Source organism: Hevea brasiliensis, chromosome 9 (assembly GCF_030052815.1).
Source record: "Hevea brasiliensis isolate MT/VB/25A 57/8 chromosome 9, ASM3005281v1, whole genome shotgun sequence".
NCBI classification, from domain to species: Eukaryota; Viridiplantae; Streptophyta; class Magnoliopsida; order Malpighiales; family Euphorbiaceae; genus Hevea; species Hevea brasiliensis.
Window position 1 is genome coordinate 24,452,819 of NC_079501.1, and position 18,370 is coordinate 24,471,188.

General features: G+C 32.5%; 1 protein-coding gene across 4 annotated transcripts; it reads right to left on the reverse strand.

The window, feature by feature from the left end:
- Window positions 1-2,039: 2,039 nt before the first annotated feature.
- LOC110647825 (uncharacterized) lies at window positions 2,040-17,666 on the reverse strand. 4 transcript variants are annotated; one of them, XM_058153501.1, is made up of 6 exons: window positions 16,876-17,059; window positions 15,585-15,741; window positions 15,239-15,349; window positions 2,635-2,785; window positions 2,473-2,601; window positions 2,040-2,284 (listed from the first exon to the last, which is right to left on the reverse strand). In XM_058153501.1, the coding sequence occupies exons 2-5, from the start codon at window positions 15,699-15,701 to the stop codon at window positions 2,513-2,515; spliced, it is 468 nt and encodes a 155-aa protein (XP_058009484.1). In that variant the 5' UTR covers window positions 15,702-15,741; window positions 16,876-17,059; the 3' UTR covers window positions 2,040-2,284; window positions 2,473-2,512. The 4 variants fall into 4 exon arrangements, with proteins under 4 accessions (XP_058009484.1, XP_058009483.1, XP_058009482.1 ...); XM_058153500.1 differs by lacking the exon at window positions 16,876-17,059 and adding an exon at window positions 17,528-17,666 and having other exon boundaries at window positions 2,473-2,785; XM_058153499.1 differs by having other exon boundaries at window positions 2,473-2,785; window positions 16,793-17,067.
- Window positions 17,667-18,370: the final 704 nt, after the last annotated feature.

Here is an 18,370-nt window from a genome sequence, read left to right on the forward strand (position 1 = left end):
TTTGGTATACTGAATTATCCATTTACAATGTATAACATCATAATCAATAATATTTTATAATTTATTGTAGGACATAAGTGTCTATGAAATTGAAAGAATTGCTTCAAGGATGGTTTATACATAAAGAAGAAAATAATGATGAAGCAGCCTTGCTTACGGTATAGGTGATAGATGTTTATATCAATCAAAATAAAACATTACTAACCCTCATGCTCGCTTATGTAATTTGTTATCTCTGGTTGTAATTTATTTCATAATAAAATCCCATAAAAAAGAAAAAATTCTGAATAATAAGTTCCCGTTCTTGGCAAAATGTATCAAGTAATTATCGCACGTTATCATTTAATTTTATAAATATTATTAAATTTTAATTTTTTTTATAAAAATTATTGTAACTAAAAATTAAAATTTTTTAAATTGATCTGTTAACTTATAAATTATTTTACAAATAGAATTTAATTGTATTAAAAATTATGTTATAAAGAGTTTGTTTCAATCATTTCAAGGATTAAAAAGTCTTTATTTGACTACATTTTTTTTTAAGAGTTGATGGGACTATTTATCAATAGTTGAAGAATTAAAAGGTCTTTTTAAGATTTTTTTTTTCAAAAATAAAAAATTGAATTTTAATAATTTTCATACATAGATTATAGATTAATAAAATGTATGTGCTTCAAAAATTACTAATAAAAAAAAAAAAGAAAACATTGTTCCATGAGATTTTAAATATGTTTTCATCGACAATAAGATTAAAAAGGAAAAAGAAAATCCTTATAGCATTACGAGTAATTTTTAGCTTATTATTTGAGAAAGGCTTCTGGAGAGTCTAGAAAGAGGCAATGCAGTGCTTAGCTAACAATAAAACAACAATATCTTCGCTGAAAGAGAGAATATGATTAAAGAAATTAGAATAAATTGAAGTGTTTGAAAAAATAAATAAATAAATAAAGGATTATCCATTATTGTGCAATTTGAATATTCGATATAAATATAATAAAGCTGTTTCAAGATATATATATATATATGAGAAAAAGAGAGGGAAAAAGAAAGTTGGAAAGCAGACAAGGCTGTATTATGGTCGGCTTGAATGTGGTGCTGTAATTGAAATTGAAATTGAAATTTCTCATCAACCTTTTTTCTAAAACCACTACGATAGGTCCCTGAATTATAAGTGAAAAAAAAAATTGAAAAATTGAGAAGCTGGGGACCTAGTGATTTGAAATTCTCATGGCGGATGGACAGAGATGTGTTTGACTTGATGAGCTACAGTACACACAACACAAAGGAAGCAAAATAATTCAAGGCTGTGTGATCACTAATTATTTTTCTTTTCTCCTTGAAAGTGTAGGAAATGTAATTAAGTGGCAAATGGGCATTGATGGAGGATTACTCCGTGGGCTCATACTTTATGGATTGTGATTAAGGGTCCACATAGTCGTTCAGGGTTCATAAACAACAATCAGTACGGACCTCTACCGTTCTACGGCCCTGCCATCAACGACGTGCACTCTGCTATCTTCACTGACAGCTTTCCTTGAGTTAACCTGGATTGGAAAAGAACAAAGCACGAAGCAGCAACATCGTTGTCGATCACAAAGTAGCAATGTCACCATCGGGCACAAAGCAACAACAATTCTGAACATTTTGCGAGTGTTTGTCAAAGAGGGAAAGCAAAGGAAAGGAAAACAACATGAATTTAGGAGAACTTGTTTCTGATTTGTTGCCCTGGTGGATGGCAGCTAAGGTGCTCAGCACTGGGTCTCATCTCTAGGACTTTGCTCTCTGGACTTTGGCACTTTCCTCTTTGGCATGGCCAAACGGAAGAAAAGTTGAGGCATGGGGTGCTGGTACTAAACATCCCTAATTTAGTGTAGCCAAACGCTGTCGATTCAGTTCGGATTGACTTTTCTAAAATTTGTCTTTGAAAATCGAATCAAATTGAATGTTTTGGTTCGGATAGAATTATGCTCACTTCAATTAGGAGACAGATTTTTGAATAAAAATGGAATATACTTCTTTCATCAAACACATGCATGCGAAAAAGAAAGGACCATAGGACGGTCCCATTTAATAATTTTTATCATCATAAACCAACACTGTGGCTCAACTTTCCCTTCCACTACCCTTGCTTAAACTCAATACTGCTAACAATTTGCAAGTAGGCAGAGGCAACCCACTAAACAGATTATAATCACAGGAGGATATGAAACGTCTTTCCGTATAACTCACAATTTTAATCGAGTGGCCATCATCCATAGACAAGAGAGACTTGAGAAGCCATTTTCTGCAACCACAGGAAATTAATTTTTGCAAAACCATTTACTTTTGTATGGTAAAAATTTTCATGTAAATCACATGAGTCGTTGGTTTGATCATTCAAACGGCTGAAGTGGATTATATGATTGTATCAGATCTCGGAAAGGCAAAAACATAACCAAAACAAATTGAGCAAAAGAGAGGAGAGATACTTACAAAACAAAATCTACTTTTAAGTCTCCCCAAATTAATGGAATCATCTCATCTGAGCATGTTGCTTGGCGGACGTCGATGAATCCATCTGCTGGCTCTGTTGGTTTTTGTCCTCATGATGTGAATTTACACTTTTTTCTGCTTCAGCTCTTTGTAAATTTGCATTTTTTTCTGCTTCAGCTCTTTCAAGCAAAGCCTGTGTTTGCATAGCCTTCATCATCTCCTTCATCGTCTTCTCCTCCCCTTCAAGCTGCATCTTCATTATAATTTCAGCTTCCTTGTCAATTGGCTTAAAATACTCCTCAATGGCAGCCTCCTGCACATTAACATGATAATATTTCAACATATGAAAGAATCCCACATACAGAGAAAGCCTCATGACTTTCTTGTTAATTACATGTAACTTTGGAGTAGACATTTGATTCAAAGATCAGTAAGATAAGTACATTTTTTAACAGAAGAAAATAAGAAAAAAATATGGAAGAGGATGCAATAAATCCATTCTTTGAGGTGTTGCCTGCCTTGTCTTTGGCCTATGGACTCTTGAGGACTTGCTCTATTTCTCATCCTATAAACAGAAAACCTGACCCATGCTACATATTCGAGAGCACTAGGTGGAACAGAAAGACAAGAATCCTGGCCTATCAGGTTGACGTTGTTAAGACCAATGTGCCTAATGGAAATCAACAAGAACAACAAGATCCTAAGAATGTTCGTAAGATGATTCAATATGTAATTGCACAGAAAGCTCCAATCACAAGGACTAGAGTGAGGAAGTTACAAGAGTTGATTGAGGGAAAAGTTGCACAACAAGTTGAATATGGAGATACAATCAATAAATTGGAGTTACAAGAAGATGAGAAGTGACTTAATTTGATCCAAGTTTGCGTGGAAAATGATAAAGAAATATTTGGACAGATTTAGTATTTTTTTTTTTTTATCTAGGACAGTTTGCGTGGAAGATGGTTTTCTAAGCAAATTTAGTATATTTTTTTTTTAATATCTAGGACAGATCTGAATGGTTTTATTTAATTATTTTTTATCAAATTTATGTGTTTTGAACTTTATTTATGTGTTTTTTGGCCTTAGGTAGGAGTGCAGCCCACTTTAGTTTTTTGTTATTAGTTTTTAGGGTTTTATTTTATTTTTTTTTTAGTTTAGGGATTTGGGATTGCAACCGCATATATAAGGCTAACTTAATATTTTTTCAGGAGAACATTACTTTAGATTAAATTAATACAAGAAATGGATTATTTCCTAAGTTCTTTTTTGAACTAAACTAAATTCTCCAAGAGTGATTAATTTTGTAGGGTTTAACAATCTTGATATTCTTGGTTCTTGTTTGATTATAAACTTTGGGTCAAGAATTCTTAATTTTATCTTTGAATTATCTTGATTTTCAATTCTCTATAATTGATAGGTCAAGGCATTTCTTGGTGTTTGAACTTGATTTTGGCGTTCTTGAGATTATAAACCAATTCTGTTTGTGGGTTTCAAGGCATCGTTCTTGAGATTTGCATTAGTACCTTAATAGAGAAGCTTTTTCTCTCATATGCAAGGCAATTAAATATTTGTAAACTTGTATTTTGTATTGTTTTATACAATCATTGTGTAACACAAACTCCTCTTTATAAATATCAACTTTATTAAAGCTATCCTGAAGGTCGACACAGCAAAGGAATCGGAACTATGGATCAATAGGTCATTAAAAAATTAATTATACATACAAATTAATTTAAAAACTTAAATATAATGCTTGTTAGTATAAATAAATCTAATTAATGAATTTTTAATTATTTAAAATCAAACTTTAATAGTTATTAGGTTATATTTACATATATTTTAATGATTTTTTAAATTTTACATATAAATATTCAATTTTAAGTATTACTATCAAAATTTTTCAATATTATGAGTAAAATATAACAAATTCTATAAATGTGTAAATATCCTTTTAATATTTATGAAATATTAATTATATATACTAAAAAATAAAAAAAATACATTATTTTATAAAAATTATTGTATAAATAAAAATATACAGTAGTTTGCTTGCAAAGGTTAAAGAGAAATGGAGCTTTGTTTGTTGACCAAAACTGATTATCTTTTAGCTTTATTGTGGATTAAAGGTTAACTAATTTCTTATCCTTAATTAAATTTTCAATGTTTATTAAGTTATTTTAGAAATAAATTATTAAATACTATTAAACAATGAAATAAAATATGTTTATTAATATAAATTATTTAAAAATTTTTATTAAGATATAAAATTTAAAATTACTAATATTGTATACATAGTCTGTTAACTTTGTTTAATATAAAAATAAAAGAAAGATAATTTTTTTAGTAAAAAAAATAAAATAATTTTAATACATTTTTGTATTATAATTTAATTGACATAAAATAATTTTATAAGGAAAATTTGTGATAATAATTATTATGGAATAAAAGAGATATATTTTGAAATAAAAAATATATAACTATTAAGTTAGCTCAATTTGTTGACTTTAAAAATCTCTTATGAGATCTTGGGTTCAATTTCCCTTACCAACAATTAAAAAAATTTTGCTCCTATTGGCTGGTCGGACTGACCAAGTCAAACAGGTCACATTAGGTCATTTCCTTGTCCGGTCAAATTACAAATCCAGACAGATTCGGGGTCAGTCCGAATTTAATAACAATGATAAATATTGTTTGGTGATCCCATAAGAGATTTAATGGGAAATCATTTCTCTTCTTAGCATTAGAGGGGTAAGGCCAAATGGCCATAGATTTGGGACATAAAAGCATGGTGGGTAAAACCAAAGATGTCAGACCTGTGGACTGTCATGAAGGTGTTAGTAATATGCCCTAGAGCATATCATTTAGTATGTATCTTGTACATGTTTTTATTAATAAAATGTATTTTCACTTTTCCGTTTACATAATATATTTATGTGTAATAGAAAATGTACATTGATATTTTGCTAGAAATTCTATTATTAAGTTGTTAAGAATATGAGTGACAGTATTTCTAGTACAAAGTATCATAAATAGGTTCATAATCGAGGATACTTCACAATAAGGACATGACTTATCCAGAAAGATTGTATTCATATTTGTTCCCAAATTATTTATATGAGATATAAATAAGATGGAATGGTGAGTCTCATGCCATATGACAAACATGATAGGCATTTATAAATGATAAGCAGGCCGAACCAGTGACACTTATGACAAGCACATGGAGTTTACTCTTGTCAATGCATTGTCATAAATCATATCAGTACATATAATCTTTAGACCTGAGATAGCACAGTTATCTTGTATATAGGTGGTTTGAGTTTGATACTGCTTTCATACTTGTACTGTATATGGGTATATGGGTATGTGTTGGCTCCTACTAGTTACATATAGAGGTAGGTGTTGATCAAGATGGAATCTGTTCCTCTAAGTAAATAGAGATAAAATCCTATGTTCATTTAATTATTCTTGATGTTTCAAGTTCTTGGCAAGGACAGATAGATTTAATCAGAAAAGAGTTTCTGATGAAAAAATCTTTTTAATCAAGAACTGGAATTAAAAGAGAACATAATATTCATAGCAAATGGAGTTTGACATAAACCATGACTCCAGCTTGAGTTGAGATTTTGTAACAGAGAGATTCTAGTGCATGGTAACATATAATTATAGGTTCATTTAAGGTAAACCTTATTACTAATTGGGTAGCCATGGCATGCTATGCTAGGTGTTAACCATGGTCAATGAGGTGCATAAAATGATTTAGAGAAATCATTTATGGTAAGAAAGAGTTCTGATGATATTAAGAGTTGATATTATGTCTCATTGCCAATTAGTGATGAGCCGAGTAAGTCACACACATACATAAGTTATCACCTAATTAAATACGATTTAATTAATTAATTAAAGAGTTTAATTGATTAATTAAATAGGTTTGATTTGCAATTAGATTGCAAAGTCTCTAGCATGACTTGAAACTAAATCTAAATTATTGGATGTATAGTATAAGTTAAATTTATATTTAAAGTGTTTAAATATGAATTTAATTAATGAGAAATTAATTAATAGAGATTAATTAATTAATTTATATTTGATATAAATTGATTAGAAGAAGAGAAATAATTATTTTGGGTTAAGAACTCAAAATTAAGACACAGGGGCATTTTGGTCATTTCATAGGGTGACATGTGGCACCATGAGATGGTGACACATAGTATTACACATAAGCTTGCCAAATGTCTTTTAATTAAGTAAGATGATTAAAATTAAGATTAAATATAGGTTTGACACTTGGCACAATGTGATTGGGTCAATTAAACCTAGACCCAATCAAAGGGTGACATGTGGCAAGGGTTTAATGTGTTGACCTAACTATATAAGTGTTGTTATGAAAAGAAAATAACACAACTAGCAGCTCCTCATCCTTGGTGCCGCCACCTAAGAGTCTCCCTTCTCTTCCTCTTCATCTCTCATCTATTCCAAGAGATTAGCAAGCAATCTCTTAAATTAAAAATACTAGAAATCGTTTCTAGTGTCCTGTTTACATCTTTAATCTCTTAAAAGACAGAATTTGATTTTCTAAATAATAGAAAAAGCTTTAGGAGCTGTTCAAGGGCTGCCATAGGTGTTCTTGGTGTGGACAAGCTAGAGGGACAACATCTGGTGTTTTGAAGACGAATCTCAAAGGCGCAAATACACTGCAATGCATCAAGAGGTTAGTGTGTTTGATCTTGATTTAATCTAGGGTCTCAAAATTAATTTGATTAATTTTAAAATCTTAAATGGCAAATACAGATCCAAAAACATATTAAAAGAGTTTTAATATGTTGTTTATCATTGAAATCAAATAGATAAAAATAAATCTTGCATGATGCATGTGACCCTAGGTGAAAATTTTTGAATTCAATGGTATAAACTTGTATTTTTTACACTTCCGTTCCTTCAATTGGTATCAGAGCCACTATATTTGCCATTTAGATTGTTGATTATATGATTTAATTGTATGTTTTGATCATGAGATGATTTATCCATTGCTGGTTGCAATGGATGTGTGGCGGTATGCTTGAAGAACACCATCTTTGGTGCGCCAATTTTGGCTTTCATGGGTGGCTCAAGGTTTGGCTTTTTAATTTTGAATTGTTGTATGATCTAAAAGCTCATCCTATGTCTAATTAAATTGTCTAATTAGAATTTTAATCACACAATTAAATTTTGATTCAAATCAGAATTTTAAAAATTGTTTGAATGTGATTCAAATCTGAATTTTAAAAGTTATTTGAATGTGATTCAAATATGAATTTTTAAAGTTGTTTGAATCATATTTAAATCTGATTTTTTAAAGTTGTTTAAATAATATTCAGATCTGAATTTTTAAAAATTATTTGAATGTGATTTAAATCTAATTTTTTAAAAATTGTTTGAACGTGATTCAAATCTGAATTTTTTTAATGTTGTTTGAATGTGATTCAAATATAAATTTTTAAATTTGTTTGAATGTGATTCAAATCTGAATTTTTAAATTTGTTTGAATCATATTCAAATATGGATTTTTAAGTTGAATATGAGATATTCAATTTAATTTAAGTATGTATATTTTATTTAATTGTTAAATAGTGATATGCATGATGAATGATCATGGACTATAAAAGACCAATGTGATTGGATTTATTTCTTTTATGTTTCTTTGGAATTGTAAATTAATTAATTAATTTTAATTTATTTTGGGCATGTATTATTAAGGTTGTAATAATTTTTGGGTTATAATTTCATTTATTTAAGTTCTTGTAAATTCGCCTTGGTATGCCAAGGATTACTATGTAATAATGGATTGCAAGAAGATCAAGGAGGTCAACAGCATTGGTGGGACCAGTGGAAGGAATTCAATATCAATTGTTGATTATGTACTCCTTCAGCAACTCTTGTAATATGAATAAATGAAATGCATCTAGGAATGCCCTGATTCAATTCTTGGTGGCTCAGAATTGAATCCCTTAGAAAGTCCATGATCATACCATATTTACTGCTTATCCATGAATGCATGAGATGCATAGGAATGTATGCAATTATATGATATATGCATGCTAAGTGGATAATGTGCAAAGTGAGACCTTAATAGTAATTAGGATGACCATAAAATCTTCCAAACAAATAATTAAGTTGGAAATGCATAATTAAAGTAATTATAAATGAGCCCTCCATTAGGGCAATTATTTTAAGAAATTTTAAATAGTTGCATAAGATGCAATTAATTTAAGAGATTTTCTTAAGAATAATTGTTAAGCATGAGATGTTGTAAATATGTAAATGGTTTGGTAGCCAATATTGGATGTACCTGAGGACATTAAAATTATTTGCATAATTATTGGCTCAATGGGATCAACTTAACTAATGCAAGATAAGTCAATAATGGATGTACCTGAGATTTTGAGCATTAGGGGCTAGGTAAAGGATTGAACCTCACATGAGATGTGATGGGCAAGGAGTTGCTCACTTATAGTTTATTGTAATTCCAATAACGGATGTACCTGAGAATGATCAATAGAATTATAAGAATTCAATCACCCACTAGAAATCCATCCAACTAGGATTTTCGTTTTCTACATTGGAAGTGTAGGATTCGCTAAGTTAGTAGGAGGACCAATTTGATTAAAAGACCATAATCATTTTGGTTAATTACTTGATACATTTACTAATTAATCTGGTTATTTTCTGCGGTTAATTTTCTGATAATAATGAGCATAGAACAACCACTACCATCCAATATCTTTGCAAGCATACTTGATCGCAATAGGTTGACAGGACCTAATCTGTCTGATTGGCTAAGAAATTTGAAACTTGTCCTGAACCTTAAACATATAAGATATGTTCTAGATTCAAATGTTTCTGGTCTCTTACCTCCTGAGGCCACTCAAGAGGAACATGAAACTTTGGACAAGTGGAAGGAGCATGATATGAGAGCTAAATGTTACATGCTTGCTTCCATGAGTAATGAGTTACAGAAGCAGCATGAGAACATGTAGAGTGCGAGTGAGATTCTCCTTCACCTACAAGAGTTGTATGGTGAACACAGCAGGAATGTTAGGTATGATATATCTAGACAGCTGTTCCGCATGAGAATGTCTGAGGGACAGAATGTTGGGGATCATGTCCACAAGATGATTCGGCTGATTGAGCAGCTGGAACATCTTGACTTCAACGTGAATTTCCAACTACAGACGGATTTGATCCTTCAGTCCCTTCCTGAGTCTTTTGGGAATTTTGTGACAAATTTCCATATGACTAAACAGGAATGCACCTTAGCTGGTTTACTCAACATGCTGGTTATTGCCCAAAAGAATATGCCGGGCAATAAAAGAAAAGAGGTAGTTTTGATTGTATCTTCTTCTGCTGGAAAGTCCAACAAGAAGAAGGGCAATAAGAAAAAGAAACCTCAGATTCCTGGTCCTTGCAAGAAAATAGTTAAACAGAAAGGGAAGACTAAAGCTGATGGAGGCAAAGGAAAGTGTTTCCACTGCCAGAAGGATGGGCACTGGAAAAGGAACTGCCCAGAGTATAGCAATTTAAAAGAATGCAATGCCATGGTGAAAACCAACTCGAGTTCAAAATATATTTGGCACTTAAGGTTATGTCATGTTGCAGAAGATAGGATTGCAAAATTGGAGAAAATGGGGATTCTATTCTCATTGGGCTCTGAGCCTACTCCAACTTGTGAATCTTGCCTTCAGGGCAAAATGACTAGATCACCTTTTGTTGGACAAGGGCTAAGGGCTAAAAATATTTTGGAGCTAATACATAGTGATGTATGTGGTCCATTTAAGAAAATGGCTAGAGGCGATTTTCATTACTTTGTTACCTTTACTGATGATAAATCAAGGTTTGGATATTTGTATTTGATGAAATACAAACATGAATCTTTTAAAAAGTTCAAAGAATTTAAATCTAAAATAGAAAATCAAACAGGAAAGAGTATTAAGCTCTTTGATCAGATCGTGGAGGTGAATATTTGAGTACTGAATTTGATGAATACTTGAGAGAGCATGGCATTGTTTCCCAGCTGACTCCTCCAGGAACGCCACAGCTGAATGGTGTATCTGAAAGGAGAAATCGTACCCTACTGGATATGGTACGTAGTATGATGAGCTATATTGATATGCCAGTCTCCTTTTGGGGATTTGCATTAGAATCAGCCTTGTATATTCTGAATAGGATTCCATCAAAATCAGTTTCTTCCACACCTTATGAGATATGGCATGGAAGAAAACCAAGTCTTAAGCATGTTAAGATTTGGGGTTGTCCAGCTTATATCAAAAAGCTGAACACTGATAAATTAGAAATCAGTTCAGAAAAGGGTCAATTTGTTAGATATCCAAAAGATAGTTTTGGATATTATTTTTATTTGCCTACATCATAAAAGGTTGTGGTGAGTAGAGATGCCACATTTCTTGAACAACAGTTTGTTCAAGAAGGAGGCAAAGGAAGGCAAATAGAGCTGGAATTAGAAAATTCTGACCAACCAACAGATCAGATGGATATAGATCCATCTAGTCAACCTACACCCATTGATGAAACATCTACAGCTGTTCCTCGTAGAACAACCAGGGTATCTCATCCACCAGTAAGATATGGTTTCCTTTATGAAGAAGAACAAGAGTTGCCTACTCATGAAGAAGTAGATCATGAAGATGATCCACTTACCTATGAAGAAGCTATATCAGATATAGACTCTTCAAAATGGATTGATACTATGAAATCTGAAATTGATTCCATGTATAAGAATCAAGTTTGGAATCTTGTTGACCCACCTGAAGGTATTGTACCTATCGGGAACAAATGGGTTTTCAAAAAGAAAATTGATTTTGATAGAAAGGTAGAGACCTATAAGGCAAGGCTAATAGCGAAAGGGTTTCGCTAAAGGCAAGGAATCGACTATGAGGAGACTTTCTCGCCTGTTGCCATGCTTAAATCAATTAGGATTCTATTAACAATAGCTGCATACTATGATTATAAGATTTGGCAGATGGATGTCAAAACAGCTTTTCTCAATGGATACATTGAAGAAAATATTTTCATGAAACAACCTAGGAGTTTTGAATCCCAAGATGGTTCCAAGGTATGTAAGATAAAGCTTTCCATTTATGGGTTGAAGCAAGCTTCGAAGAGTTGGAACATCTGTTTTGATGAAGCCATTAAATCCTTTGGTTTTATTAAAAATGAGGATGAGCCATGTATATATAAGAAGGTTAGTGACAGTGCTATCACTTTCCTTGTCTTATATGTGGATGACATACTGTTGATGGGTAATGACACAGGTATGTTGACAACTATAAAGGTATGTTTGTCAAATACATTCTCCATGAAAGACTTGGGGAAGCAACCTATATTCTTGGGATTCGCATCTATAGAGATAGAGCGAAAAGAATAATTGGTTTATCCCAAAATCTATACTTGGAAAAGGTGTTAAAGAGGTTTAACATGCTTGATTCTAAGATAGGATTGTTATCAGTGAGACATGGTATCCACCTTTCTAAAGAGATGTCTCCAAAGACACCTGAAGAAAGAGATAAGATGGCTAGGATTCCATATGCTTCGGCTATTGGAAGCTTAATGTATGCAATGTTGTGTACTTCGCATATGCTGTTAGTTTGACTAGCAAGTATCAATACAATCCAGGTTTAGAACACTGGATAGCTGTCAAGAATATCCTTAAGTACTTGAGAAGAACTAAGGATTTATTCTTGATCTATGGAGGTGGAGACTTGCAATTGGATGGTTATACTGATTTTGATTTCCAATCAGATATCGATGATAGAAAGTCTACCTCTGGATATGTGTTCATTTGTAATGGAGGTACAGTCAGTTGGAAGAGTTCCAAATAGAGCACGACTGCAGATTCCACTACCGAGGCTGAGTATATTGCTGCATCAGATGCTGCAAAAGAAGCTGTTTGGATAAAGAAGTTCTTGATAGAACTTACTGTAGTTCCTTCCATTGAGTCAGCAGTTCCACTACACTGTAACAACAATGGAGCAGTCATACAGGCTAAGGAATCAAGGTCTCACCAGAAATCCAAACACATAAAAGGCGCTACTACATTATCAAAGAAATAGTTGGACAAGGCGATGTAGCCATACAGAAAATAGCATCAGCCGAAAATCCAGCTGATTCGTTCACTAAGCCTATGTCACAGACTCAACTAGACCGACATCTTGAGAAGATGGGTCTAAGATATTGTAATGAATGGCTCTAGTGCTAGTGGGAGATTGTTAGTAGTATGCCCTAGAGCATATCATTTAGTATGTATCTTGTACATGTTTTTATTAATAAAAGGCATTTTCACTTTTCCGTTTACATAATATATTTATGTGTAATAGAAAAGGTCCATTAATATTTTGCTAGAAATTATATTCTTAAGTTGTTAAGAATATGAGTGACAGTATTTCTAGTACAAAGTATCATGAATAGGTTCACAATCGAGGATACTTCACAATCGAGGATACTTCACAATAAGGACATGACTTATCCAGAAAGATTGTATTCATGTTTGTTCCCAAGTTATTTATATGAGATATAAATAAGATGAAATGGTGAGTCTCATGCCATATGACAAACATGATAGGCGCTTATAAAAGATAAGTAGGCCGAACCAGTGACACTTATGACAAGCACATGGAGTTTACTCTTGTCAATGCATTGTCATAAATCATATCAGTGCATATAATCTTTAGACCTGAGATATCACAGTTATCTTGTATATAGGTGGTTTAAGTTTGATACTGCTTTCATACTTGTACTGTGTATGGGTATATGGGCATGTGTTTGCTCCTACTAGTTATATACGGAGGTAGGTATTGATCAAAATGGAATCTGTTCCTCTAAGTAAATAGAGATAAAATTCTATGTTCATTTAATTATTCTTGATGTTTCAAATTCCTGGCCAGGACAGATAGATTTAATCAGAAAATAGTTTCTGATAAGAAAATCTTTTTAATCAAGAACTGGAATTAAAAGAGAACATAATATTCATAGCAAATGGAATTTGACATAAATCATGACTCCAGCTTGAGTTGGGATTTTGTAACAGAGAGATTCTAGTGCATGGTAAAATATGATTATAGGTTCATTTAAGGTAAACCTTATTACTAATTAGGTGGCCATGGCATGCTATGAGGTGCATAAAATGATTTAGAGAAATCATTTATGGTAATAAAGAGTTCTGATGATATTAAGAGTTGATATCATATCTCATTGCCAATTAGTGATGAGCCTAGCAAGTCACACACATACACAAGTTATCACCTAATTAAATATGATTTAATTAATTAATTAAAGAGTTTAATTGATTAATTAAATAGGTTTGGTTTGCAATTAGATTGCAAAGTCTCTAGCATGACTTGAAACCAAATCTAGATTATTGGATGTATAGTTAAATTTATATTTAAAGTGTTTAAATATGAATTTAATTAATGAGAAATTAATTAATAGAGATTAATTAATTAATTTATATTTGATATAAATTGATTAGAAGAAGAGAAATAATTATTTTGGGTTAAGAACTCAAAATTAAAACACAGGAGCATTTTGATCATTTCACAGGGTGACATGTGGCACCATGAGATGGTGACACATGGCATTACACATAAGCTTGCCAAATGTTTTTTAATCATGTAAGATGATTAAAATTAAGATTAAATATAGGTTTGACACTTGGCACAATGTGATTGGGTCAATTAAACCTAGAACCAATCAGATGGTGACATGTGGCAAGGGTATAATGTGTTGACCTAACTATATAAGTGTTGTTATGAAAAGAAAATAACATAACCAGCAACTCCTCATCCTTGGTGCCGCCACCCAAGAGTCTCACTTCTCTTCCTCTTCATCTCTCATCTATTCTAAGAGATTAACAAGCAATCTCTTGAATTAAAAATACTAGAAATCGTTTCTAGTGTCCTGTTTACATCTTTAATCTCTTAAAAGGCAGAACTTGATTTTCTAAATAATAGAAAAAGCTTTAGAAACTGTTCAAGGGCTGTCATTGGTGTTCTTGGTATGGACAAGCTAGAGGGACAACATCTGGTGTCCTGAAGACGAATCTCAAAGGCGCAAATACACTGCAGTGCATCAAGAGGTTAGTGTGTTTGTTCTTGATTTAATCTAGGGTTCTAAAATTAATCTGATTAATTTTAAAATCTTAAATGGCAAATACAGATCCAAAAACATATTAAAAGAGTTTTAATATGTTGTTTATCATTGAAATCAAATAGATAAAAATAAATCTTGCATGATGCATGTGACCCTAGGTGAAAATTTTTAAATTCAATGGTATAAACTTGTGTTTTTCACGCTTCCGTTCCTTCAGAAGGACCATGCCCAAGTGTACCCATAGGCTAGCCAAAGAGAGCTATATCCATAAGGATTGAGCTAGGAAGAGCTATACCTAGGTAGACAAGCCACTCCATGTATGCCAAGTGACAACAGGACTTGTAAGCTTGAATCCAATTGCACTGGAATGGGAGATGCTAGTATTAAGATGTTAAAGAAAATAAGTGAAGATGACTTTTTAGGAACTATTTTGTAAAATCTCATCTATTAGTAAGTTACATTCCAACAAGGAACATAAGGACAATATATTGGACAGGTAGAATTTGTGACATCTGTCAGGTACAAATAGATCAACTAGAACTTCATATTAAGAAACGTTCTTCATAAAGTAGACAAACTCATAAAAAGACCTTTCCGTCAATCACACACCGAACAATTCAATACTTACAGTTTCTTCTAGCTTCCGGTTTAAAGTTTGCATCTCCTCAACCATACGGCGAACATCTGATAATATAGCCTGCTCAGGGATCTTTCTCAAAGCTGCCTTTCTTTCTTGTGCCTAAACAGAAAGCAAGTGCACACAAAAAAACAAACGTGACTTGAAAAAAATCATTAGGATTTGAGAAATGAAATTCCCACTCAAAATAATATAACACACTGGAAACTGTGAATTTCAGAAAAGTTGACAAAAAGAATAGGGTTAATTAAATCAAAAGAACAGATATTAATAACTCTAAAAAGACAACAAATTTATCACAGCAACACAGCAAATTAAAGGAAAATAATTAGCAGACCTGTTGGAGACGCCTCTCAAGCTGTAATCTATAATTTCGGATTCTACGCTCCTCATACCCAGAAAGAACCCTCACATAGAAAAGGGCTTTCCTTCCAAAATCCAGTAACTTATTCATATTATGATTCAGCTACAAATATCAAATTTTACCAACATATCTGCACAGTAGTCAGTACAATACCATCAGAATCACATATTTTTTTAGTATTAACTGCTATTATTTAAGGAAGAAAAAGGTCAAATTACAGCACGTAATCCTCATTCCAAAATAATCAATTTGGTTGCCAAGGAAATATTATATTTTGAGGACAATTGGCCCCCAAAGCAACCCCCTTTCCCCTCCCCCCCAACAAAGCAACACCACAGAATTGCCAAAATTTTGCATACAGATTTTCCTTTGTTTGCCAATCCAAATGGTTCATCAAACAAACTAACAAAGTTTAAGCCACATGCCATATGATGAAGCAATGCATAAAAATTGTCCAAATTACATGTGTGAAGCATAAGCTCAGAGTAAGCTAGAATTTAAACATCCAGTTGCATGACTGCCTATAATCAACTTACTGCCATTATGTTCATAGAATGGTGCATGCTTTAAAATTTCTTTCTCGCACCAAGAATGGTCAGAGCAATTCTTACAAGATCTTTCTGAGAATGCTTCTATTTTGATTAATTATAAAAAATTTCCTTAAAGGATGAAGCTTTTCTTTATCTCAAGTTGCACCCATAAAACATTGTGGTTAAGTCACATCTTAAACGAATATCACATATTTTTATCCAACACTTTACGTTCTCATACTATCATCCAGACTGATACCAATTTTTTTTCCAGAAGAAGCTGCAATAATTTACTGTTCCCTCAACTCAAGAACACCATATCCAATAATTATGTTAAAGAAAATTAAGCATAGACCACTGTACTATCATTTTTAATAGCTTTCACAAATCAAAGCAGCAATTTCTGTTCAAATGGTACAGTTGATGAATTCCATACATAAATGAATATAAGATATTGTTAGCTTAAGTAAACCGGATTTAAAAATAAAAAAAAAGTCCCATAGCAACAAACTTGAAATTTTGGGATAACTTGAAAATCAACACGCTTATTATCCCATTAAGAGGAAAACAGGCTTAAACCAAAGCTCAAAAATTCCTCAACAAATTGAAATCTAAATAAGTAATTCGTAAGATAAAATAGGATTTCTCAACTGTGCCCTTTACAATTTCCCCTCAATCTTCGCAGCAACCAAACAGAGTGGATGTGATTGAGACAAGCAAAAGAGGGAACAAACCTGGATCTGAACAGAAACTTCGAAAGAAGTGCGAAAAAAGCTCTGATAATGGGGAAGAGGAACCGAGGTAGAAGGGATGGGTTTATACGCTCGTAGTCGTTGATGGGCGGAGAACCAAGGACGTGAACTGAAGAACGCTAGCTCCTAAACGCGTCAGATAAAACCCGAGAGGATAAAACGACATAGTTTTATTTAGTTTTTTTTCTTGTTCTTGAGCTTTTGCTCCCTTAGCTACCAAAAAATTATTTATTAATAAAAAAAATTTATACCTAAAATTTGTATTTTTTTGGAATTGATCTAAAAAATTTTATATTAATCTTTATTAATAATAAAAAATTCATTATACTATATAATTAGACTGGATTGAGCTTAAAATAAAATTTATTTAGTATTAATTAAGCTCCAAATATAATATAGTAGTAACTAATTAGACGTTAGCGAAGAAATTGAGCTTTTATCCGAATTTTATAACTTATGAGTCGGTCTTGGCATGAGCAAAAACCATGTAGGACTAAGAACGCTCACTCGCTCAGCAGCCGGTATAAAAGACCCAGCAAGGCAATTAAGCAAAAGCCAGAGAAGAAGAAGATAAAAAAAAAAATAGAAAGCATGAAATTTTCTGAAAAGAAAAATCAAAATGGACGCATGATACCTCCCAAAGAGAACGAATGGCCGCATAGGAGAATGAAGAACCTCGATCTCATAATCCAATCAAAGGATTGCGGCCTTGAGGAGTTCGAGGATGCGCCAGTGGAGGGTTTCGGCGCGGCGTTGCTTGCAGGATATGGATGGTATAAAGGCAGAGGAATTGGCAGAAACGCCAAGGAAGAAGGCAAAATCGAATTCCGCGAGAAGATTGGAAGGAATTCAAGGGAAGGACTGGGCTATGTGTCTCTTAATTCTCAAAGTAAGGTGGACATTAGAGACGAAGAAATATGATGAATATGTGGACATCTGAAAATATCCATGAAAGCTGGCATAGGAGATGGTTTGCTATTTTCAGTTTTATCAACATTACATTGATGCACGATTTTACTCCCATCAATTAATCTCCTCTTTTTCAGATGCTTGTCTTCTTGCCCTAATTTTCTTTTCATTTTAAGAAGAAATTTAATTATCTGCTATAAACTCACATTAGCACCAACGATCATGCAATCGTCCAGATTTTTTTTTTTTCTTCTTTTTAATACTTGCGCCCCAAAAAATAAAGGGTCGAAGTTTTTCTTTTTGGTAGCAAGGAAGGAAAGCAAAAGCTCACAGAAACAAACTAAAGCAAACTGCCAACCAAATAAGATTAAATAATATTTAATTCATTATCACTTAATTCAAATTTAGGAATCAATTAACATAACCTTTATAAAAATTTCAAACTTCATATTCTCATAAAGTGCTTTTTGAATAGATCCGCCTGAAACCTCACAAATTCGCATGACAGAAGGAAGCAACCAACCATCATCAAGAAGTTTGATCCGCCAAAACTCGCATAGGCAGGGCG